General features: G+C 40.7%; 1 protein-coding gene across 1 annotated transcript; it reads left to right on the top strand.

Moving 5' to 3' along the window:
• Positions 1-6,376: 6,376 nt before the first annotated feature.
• On the top strand, positions 6,377-8,274 carry LOC117690590 (uncharacterized). The gene is made up of 3 exons (XM_034475031.2): positions 6,377-7,451; positions 7,659-7,760; positions 7,927-8,274. Exons 1-3 carry the CDS (start codon positions 7,317-7,319, stop codon positions 8,257-8,259), a joined length of 570 nt encoding a protein of 189 aa, XP_034330922.2. The 5' UTR covers positions 6,377-7,316; the 3' UTR covers positions 8,260-8,274.
• Positions 8,275-9,847: the final 1,573 nt, after the last annotated feature.

Here is a 9,847-nt window from a genome sequence, read left to right as displayed (position 1 = left end):
GTCCTGCCCGGGGGTGACCGGTCTCAGAACCTTCAATAATTATGCCGTTCTTGGCGCCACGGCCCCCTGAATAATCGTTATAATAACTATATTATCATATTATATAGGGACATAAACAAGGCGCAGGGCGCCTAAACTAGGACTTGTGACAATTAGGTGACCCCGGATTCCTGAGGGTGGGGGTCCTGCCCGGGGGTGACCGGTCTCAGAACCTTCAATAATTATGCCGTTCTTGGCGCCACGGCCCCCTGAATAATCGTTATAATTACTATATTATCATATTATATAGGGACATAAACAAGGCGCAGGGCGCCTAAACTAGGACTTGTGACAATTAGGTGACCCCGGATTCCTGAGGGTGGGGGTCCTGCCCGGGGGTGACCGGTCTCAGAACCTTCAATAATTATGCCGTTCTTGGCGCCACGGCCCCCTGAATAATCGTTATAATAACTATATTATCATATTATATAGGGACATAAACAAGGCGCAGGGCGCCTAAACTAGGACTTGTGACAATTAGGTGACCCCGGATTCCTGAGGGTGGGGGTCCTGCCCGGGGGTGACCGGTCTCAGAACCTTCAATAATTATGCCGTTCTTGGCGCCACGGCCCCCTGAATAATCGTTATAATTACTATATTATCATATTATATAGGGACATAAACAAGGCGCAGGGCGCCTAAACTAGGACTTGTGACAATTAGGTGACCCCGGATTCCTGAGGGTGGGGGTCCTGCCCGGGGGTGACCGGTCTCAGAACCTTCAATAATTATGCCGTTCTTGGCGCCACGGCCCCCTGAATAATCGTTATAATTACTATATTATCATATTATATAGGGACATAAACAAGGCGGAGGGCGCCTAAACTAGGACTTGTGACAATTAGGTGACCCCGGATTCCTGAGGGTGGGGGTCCTGCCCGGGGGTGACCGGTCTCAGAACCTTCAATAATTATGCCGTTCTTGGCGCCACGGCCCCCTGAATAATCGTTATAATTACTATATTATCATATTATATAGGGACATAAACAAGGCGCAGGGCGCCTAAACTAGGACTTGTGACAATTAGGTGACCCCGGATTCCTGAGGGTGGGGGTCCTGCCCGGGGGTGACCGGTCTCAGAACCTTCAATAATTATGCCGTTCTTGGCGCCATGGCCCCCTGAATAATCGTTATAATTACTATATTATCATATTATATAGGGACATAAACAAGGCGCAGGGCGCCTAAACTAGGACTTGTGACAATTAGGTGACCCCGGATTCCTGAGGGTGGGGGTCCTGCCCGGGGGTGACCGGTCTCAGAACCTTCAATAATTATGCCGTTCTTGGCGCCACGGCCCCCTGAATAATCGTTATAATTACTATATAATCATATTATATAGGGACATGAACAAGGCGCAGGGCGCCTAAACTAGGACTTGTGACAATTAGGTGACCCCGGATTCCTGAGGGTGGGGGTCCTGCCCGGGGGTGACCGGTCTCAGAACCTTCAATAATTATGCCGTTCTTGGCGCCACGGCCCCCTGAATAATCGTTATAATAACTATATTATCATATTATATAGGGACATAAACAAGGCGCAGGGCGCCTAAACTAGGACTTGTGACAATTAGGTGACCCCGGATTCCTGAGGGTGGGGGTCCTGCCCGGGGGTGACCGGTCTCAGAACCTTCAATAATTATGCCGTTCTTGGCGCCACGGCCCCCTGAATAATCGTTATAATTACTATATTATCATATTATATAGGGACATAAACAAGGCGCAGGGCGCCTAAACTAGGACTTGTGACAATTAGGTGACCCCGGATTCCTGAGGGTGGGGGTCCTGCCCGGGGGTGACCGGTCTCAGAACCTTCAATAATTATGCCGTTCTTGGCGCCACGGCCCCCTGAATAATCGTTATAATAACTATATTATCATATTATATAGGGACATAAACAAGGCGCAGGGCGCCTAAACTAGGACTTGTGACAATTAGGTGACCCCGGATTCCTGAGGGTGGGGGTCCTGCCCGGGGGTGACCGGTCTCAGAACCTTCAATAATTATGCCGTTCTTGGCGCCACGGCCCCCTGAATAATCGTTATAATTACTATATTATCATATTATATAGGGACATGAACAAGGCGCAGGGCGCCTAAACTAGGACTTGTGACAATTAGGTGACCCCGGATTCCTGAGGGTGGGGGTCCTGCCCGGGGGTGACCGGTCTCAGAACCTTCAATAATTATGCCGTTCTTGGCGCCACGGCCCCTTGAATAATCGTTATAATAACTATATTATCATATTATATAGGGACATAAACAAGGCGCAGGGCGCCTAAACTAGGACTTGTGACAATTAGGTGACCCCGGAATCCTGAGGGTGGGGGTCCTGCCCGGGGGTGACCGGTCTCAGAACCTTCAATAATTATGCCGTTCTTGGCGCCACGGCCCCCTGAATAATCGTTATAATTACTATATTATCATATTATATAGGGACATAAACAAGGCGCAGGGCGCCTAAACTAGGACTTGTGACAATTAGGTGACCCCGGATTCCTGAGGGTGGGGGTCCTGCCCGGGGGTGACCGGTCTCAGAACCTTCAATAATTATGCCGTTCTTGGCGCCACGGCCCCCTGAATAATCGTTATAATTACTATATTATCATATTATATAGGGACATAAACAAGGCGCAGGGCGCCTAAACTAGGACTTGTGACAATTAGGTGACCCCGGATTCCTGAGGGTGGGGGTCCTGCCCGGGGGTGACCGGTCTCAGAACCTTCAATAATTATGCCGTTCTTGGCGCCACGGCCCCCTGAATAATCGTTATAATTACTATATTATCATATTATATAGGGACATAAACAAGGCGCAGGGCGCCTAAACTAGGACTTGTGACAATTAGGTGACCCCGGATTCCTGAGGGTGGGGGTCCTGCCCGGGGGTGACCGGTCTCAGAACCTTCAATAATTATGCCGTTCTTGGCGCCACGGCCCCCTGAATAATCGTTATAATTACTATATTATCATATTATATAGGGACATAAACAAGGCGCAGGGCGCCTAAACTAGGACTTGTGACAATTAGGTGACCCCGGATTCCTGAGGGTGGGGGTCCTGCCCGGGGGTGACCGGTCTCAGAACCTTCAATAATTATGCCGTTCTTGGCGCCACGGCCCCCTGAATAATCGTTATAATAACTATATTATCATATTATATAGGGACATAAACAAGGCGCAGGGCGCCTAAACTAGGACTTTTGACAATTAGGTGACCCCGGATTCCTGAGGGTGGGGGTCCTGCCCGGGGGTGACCGGTCTCAGAACCTTCAATAATTATGCCGTTCTTGGCGCCACGGCCCCCTGAATAATCGTTATAATAACTATATTATCATATTATATAGGGACATAAACAAGGCGCAGGGCGCCTAAACTAGGACTTGTGACAATTAGGTGACCCCGGATTCCTGAGGGTGGGGGTCCTGCCCGGGGGTGACCGGTCTCAGAACCTTCAATAATTATGCCGTTCTTGGCGCCACGGCCCCCTGAATAATCGTTATAATTACTATATTATCATATTATATAGGGACATAAACAAGGCGCAGGGCGCCTAAACTAGGACTTGTGACAATTAGGTGACCCCGGATTCCTGAGGGTGGGGGTCCTGCCCGGGGGTGACCGGTCTCAGAACCTTCAATAATTATGCCGTTCTTGGCGCCACGGCCCCCTGAATAATCGTTATAATTACTATATTATCATATTATATAGGGACATAAACAAGGCGCAGGGCGCCTAAACTAGGACTTGTGACAATTAGGTGACCCCGGATTCCTGAGGGTGGGGGTCCTGCCCGGGGGTGACCGGTCTCAGAACCTTCAATAATTATGCCGTTCTTGGCACCACGGCCCCCTGAATAATCGTTATAATTCTTTATTTTTCATTTTCATAAATATTTTTTTATAATCGTTATAATTCTTTATTTTTCATTTTCATAAATATTTTTTTCCAAAAAATTTAGGACGTCTATTTGGTCGTCCTTGATATGCATTTATAGATAATCGTATTTTGCATAAATTGGTACCATATTTTCAGCCCTATATTATTTAGTTCGCAGCCAAAACGAAACTTCCGGTTTTCGTTAAAATTGTAAAGGAAATTGGAAAAGTCACGGGGTGTGGAGGAACCTTAAGGTGGATCTACTGTGGTCATTATGATTTAAAACCTTTTCCACTATCAAATTTAAAAGTTGCCTGAATCTATCCTAATAAAAGCTGTTTTCAACTCTAACTTCATTAGTACTTGGACATTTAAATCTCCAGCTGTACAGGTGACTACTGATTTTTATACGACCGCAAAAATTATGGTATGGCGCAGTCGTCGTCGTCCGTGCACATTCGTTTTTGTGGAATAACTTTTGTTTTAGTGGAGGGATCAACATGAAATTTTCACACAATTAATGTACCATGGCATAAAACGAAGCTGTATAAGAAATAAGGAATTTATGGCCTCACCCATTTCAGAAAAAAATACCAAAAAGGGCCACTTTGGGTGTTTTTCGCAAATATAGTTGCCAAATGTTTATTTTTTATTGAATTTTAATGGGGTTTCTTTTATTTTGTTGCTTATATAATTGCGCTTCAGTAGTATTCATGATTTGTATCTTTACATTCATCTTATGTATTCCTCTAGATGCAAGCTTTTAGTTGGGAGTCAGCAGATTCTGTGTGCCTCTGTGTCAAGTTCTTTATCGTGTCCATCAAATTATTGTGTCAACCTCTTTACTGTGTCCACATTCACTTCATATTACACTTGTTCGAATTTCAGTGGTCGACATGCTGCGGTCGTATCTGCTGCGCTCAGCGTAGCCTTTTATTTTTTACTTGAGATTTGTCTATAGGTAAAAAAAACTGATAGCCCTTAGATTTAAATGTCCAGCTACTTCTTTTCATCACCTGAGTTAAGGATTGATTTGAGGTTCACTAAAGATTGGTATCAGCTATTTTTCAATCCAATAAAGGATTAGCTATTGAAATATGACCACACTCAGAGTAAATTGCTTATTAAAAAAAAAGGGAAAAAGGGGGGTGTGATTACATATATAGTAGGTCTCAATGGGATCTAAGCAGGACATGGGATTGAGTGGGGTTTTTTTTATCTGGGATGTCGCTAATTGTTTGTCGAGAAAACAAAAATTTATTAGACAAGGATTTGGGAATAACTCAAAATTGATTTGGGAATTTGGGAAAATATTAATGTTCTTAAGCAAGAAATTGAAAAATATTTTTTCCTTAAAATTTTGATAGCAGGCTTTCGTATGTAACAATCATTATTGTCTCAAAAACTTGTATTTTTTTTAGATTATCAACTTTGTGCATATTGTTACATGTCTCATGCAATTTTTATGTACAGAAAATGAACCAAAATTTGGGAAGCGGGAAATCATGAACTGGTACACCTAACATGGGAATTGTCAAAAGAACTTAACGTGATACGGGATTAGAACCCCCTATATATTACGATAAATTGGCAAAATAAAAATTTTCTGTATGAAAATAACTTTAACCATTAATCTGACCTTATCTGAAGTGATAGCAGACTTTGACGCGGAGGATGGCATGTGATGGCATAATGAATGAAAATTATGTCAGGAGTGTAACATTTATCCATTCTTTAATGATAAAGTTTTTATTTAGTTTAAAAAAATTCTAAACTTAACTGGAAGAGATTTTTTACACTTAATTTGCTCAAAAATTTTCAATAAGGTCAAATTTAAAGATTGGAATATATTATTTGCTTTTGATACAGTGTTTGAATATTAAAAATAAGTGCGATAAATACTAAAAGGACATTTAAAACAATTACACTATATAAAACTGTTGTGAAAGTATCAGAATTGTGTTACAATGCCTCAAATAAACACTAATGATCAGATCCTATCCTGTAAGTTGACAGAAACTAAAAGTGGAAAACCTAGCATTTCACAGAATTTTAGTGTTACACTCCTGACACCTATTTCAAGGCCATAAAAAAGGACTAATCAAATTTAGGCAGTCATGTTTGCATCTCATAGTAACTGCTGCACCTGCTGGTCAATTTAAAACAATAATTATGACAATTACTAACAGTGTTTCAAAAATATGACATTGCAAACTTAAATGTTACACTCCTGACCTACATCAGCAGGTGTGGTTCTATGAGATCAAGTGCACCAGAAACATGTCACAGATATCTACAAATACTTTTAATTTGATCTAGAATATTGTGGTAAAGTATAAGAAATATTAAAATGTCCAAAATCTTTCGGAACTTTGAATTATCATCATTTAAAATCAAGAATTAAGTTTTTTCCTTTTCATTTTTTTCCCTCATTAGGAAATTTGACAGACCTTATTTTACCATTGTAATTACAAAATATGTATTACTTCATATGAGAAAATTTAGTGCATATACACAGGTTTTCAACAAACCCATCATTTTATATTAGACATCATTATTTTTTTTAAAGACAGCTCTTTGAAGCACTTGCTTCTTTCAAAATGTCACACTAAAAGTGTTACACTCCTGACATTTTTGGCCCTATTTTTTGCCGGCATTTTTTTATTATCAAAGATATCATCACGAAAATTTGTACGATTATAGTCACAGGTGGGATACATTTTTTAATTATCTAATACTTAGTATTTATCATCATGATTTGTAATAGGGTATGGTAATAATGTTGGGGTCATTTTTTTTGAAACAGCCCCTATGTAGAATGAATAGTGAACAAAATAGTCTGCATGGCAAACAGGACATACATGTGGTTCTGTGACTTGAAAGAACTGATCATTTATCTATATAGCTAGGTATTTTAGACATGTAGTTTCAGCTGAACAGAAAAAAAAAATGTCAGTATAAAGACAAAAAAAAAAATTGCATAATTTTAAATATAATGCTGAATTTTAGGTTTTTTCTTCTATGATATGCGTGGGTATAGTAATTTGAGCATGTTGAGTGGTATTATACACCAACAATTAAACTTTTATTAGAGTTTTCATGGTATTGACATTTTTACATATATTTTATATATATTTTCAATATCACTTGCTTTGATAGGTGCCATTTTTAGGTAAATGAAGGCTTTTTCCAAATTGAAACGGATTTTGTGATGCGTAATAGTCGATGTAATGATATCAACATGCAAAATGGACATAAAAATAACTTCATTTTCGAGGCTCTGTGAGACACCTTGTGTGCAAATACTGTAAAACAGCCCTGATACATGTGGAAATGAATAGATCTACACCGGTGATGTACGTTGGTTAAATTTTTCATTTCATTTGCAGGTCGTCGCCATTATGCCTGATGGCCATGTACGGGTGGGGTTATTTCCGACACTATCAGAAACAATAGTGTGCCAGCTGGGCACTGTGGCTGAACTCCCCCGTACAGCAACAAAGTCTTGGAAAAGTGGGAAGAAGACCGCCTTTCGGGTACGTCAAAACCTATATATTGGTGAAATGTTTTAGAATGTATGTCTAAAATGTCTGTTTTGGAAAAAAATTCTTTGCCCGGTTGCCGGTAAGCGCTGGGCCCTTGGTCCTATTTTTTCAAGCTTCGGTCATGTATAATTTTTGTAATGTTCATGTATAATTCTTGTAATGTTAGAACATTCGACTAATGGAGGTGTTTTTTTGCAGGCAGCCAAGGCAGCCGCCGCAGCCTCCAAGGAATCCCCCGCAGCCTCCAAGGAATCCCCCGCAGCCTCCTCCTCCAAGGACTCGGCCAGGAAGAAACGAAAGGTAAGAACTCAACCTAATTTGTTTGGTTGTTTGTTGCTATGAAACCTTTAATAACACCAACATTTATTTTTGTTGGCCTTACCGGCCCAGAACGCAGTGTATCATCAGTAGTGTGTTTGGATATTTGATTATTGAACATTCGACTAATGGAGATGTTTTTTTGCAGGCAGCCCAGAAAAGCCACAAATTGAGTTTCGACGGGTACATCGACTTGCTTGCTGCAAAAATTGAAGAAGGGAACAAAACAAAAGGGAATAAGGACCAGAGGAGAGGTGCTGACGGCAAATTTGGCAATAAAAATTTATTGGACTGTTCCTGGAGGACCTGGTTGAAAAGCATGTTTACAGAATATCCAGGTGTGCTGTGCAAGTGCTCTTGTAATCATCGACCTTTGACTAGCGCACAAGCCTTAATAAAACACATAGAGAGAAATGACTATATCAATAATGTGGTATCATTTGGTGAGGAGGACCTGGAAATCACACCACCACAGTTTTAGCTCATCTCCCCCTCCCCCCCAAAGTTTAAATAAGTTGTTGAATCAACTTTGGAAATTCACCCAAAACGTTTGGGGGGGGGGGGGGTATATAGGAATCACTTTGTCTGTCCGTCTGTCCGTCTGTGCAGTTTTCCTGTCTGGTCCATAACTTTTATATGCCTTAATGAATCTTTATGAAACTTTGGGAGGTCGTTACATATAATTGTATCAGTTGGTGACTTTTGTAGTAACAAGGTGAACTTGCCATTAAAACTTAGGTATTGGTTATTATCAACGAGCCCAACGGAGTTAGAGAGGGTATATAGCGTTTGGTTCGTTCGTTAGTACGTACATGCGTACTTAAGTAATAGTCAGATTAAAGTTTTGGTTAAGGTGCATATCTCGGCAACTACAAGTGGTAGAGGGATGATATTTGGTCAGTCGATACATCTTGGGTAGTAACCAACATCTGTACTGAAATTAGGTCACTTTGACTTACATTTTATGCTTGAGCAACTTAGATTAAAGTTTCGGTTAAGGTGCATATCTCGGCAACTACAAGTGGTAGAGGGATTTGGTCAGTGGATACATCTTGAGCAGTAACCAACATCCAAACCCAAATTAGATCACCTTGACCTACAATTTGCGCTTGAGCGACTTAAAGTTTCGGTTAAGGTGCATATTCCAGTAACTACAAGTGGTAGAGGGATGATATTTGGTCAGTGGATACATCTTGGGTAGTAACTAATATCGGTACCAAAATGTAGGTCCACTGATTTGAGATTTTGTAAGTTACTGCTACAAACTATATACAAGTATCCACATTAAAAAGTTAAGATACTGATCAATTATAATCTTATGAGTTTTTATACTTTGAAAAAAAAAATGTTGGTACCAAAATTAGGTCCACTTGACCTACATTTTACGCTGAGCTACTTACTACTTAGGTTAAATTTTAGGTTAATGGGCGAGGGGGTTTGCAGTCGTGGACGACAGCTCCATTTCTTTATTATATGTTTCTGGTGGTACCAATATAGTTGTCAGTAATTGAAATGGACTTAAACCATTCTTCCTAAATGAGTCCCTCAAATGTGAAATGTAGGTCACAGCCAAACTCTGAAGCATGCATTCTTCCTAATTGCATGTGGATGTGATATGAAGCATGCCAATTTCAATCTCTGTCATCTGTTAGCTCTGACAAAGTCCCAAAGTCAGCGAACCGTAAAAATATAGGATACATCTAAAATTATGTACCACTGAGTAATATTTGTATCAAGTTGGTGACTTTAGTGGTAACAAAGTGAACTTGCCATTAAAACATAGATAATCTAAAGATTACAGATTTCACATTGTTGTTCAGAGTCGCCTAGCTTATTAACAATTTTAGTTCACCAGAACTATTAGCGTCCCCCATCATCTGTGTCCACTTTCATGTTACAAGTTAATATCTTAACAACTTTACATTGTAGGATCATCAAACATGGTTAAATTGTTATATGAATGTATCAGGGGTGGTATATCAGCATCTAGGTCAAACTAGATCACTTTGAACTACGCTTTTCGCTTAAACAACTTGTATCCAAGTTTATCTTATACATGTAGTTCATAT

The sequence above is a fragment of the Magallana gigas genome, chromosome 9 (assembly GCF_963853765.1).
Source record: "Magallana gigas chromosome 9, xbMagGiga1.1, whole genome shotgun sequence".
Classification (NCBI taxonomy): domain Eukaryota; kingdom Metazoa; phylum Mollusca; class Bivalvia; order Ostreida; family Ostreidae; genus Magallana; species Magallana gigas.
Note: the sequence above shows the minus strand (reverse complement) of the source record. Positions and strands in the feature narration are given on the sequence as shown.

Coding starts and splice junctions, on each gene's coding strand:
- LOC117690590 (XM_034475031.2), top strand. CDS start 7,317: ATGCCTGATGGCCATGTACGGGTGGGGTTATTTCCGACACTATCAGAA. Junction 7,452..7,658: donor GGAAGAAGACCGCCTTTCGG/GTACGTCAAAAC, acceptor GTTTTTTTGCAG/GCAGCCAAGGCAGCCGCCGC. Junction 7,761..7,926: donor CGGCCAGGAAGAAACGAAAG/GTAAGAACTCAA, acceptor GTTTTTTTGCAG/GCAGCCCAGAAAAGCCACAA.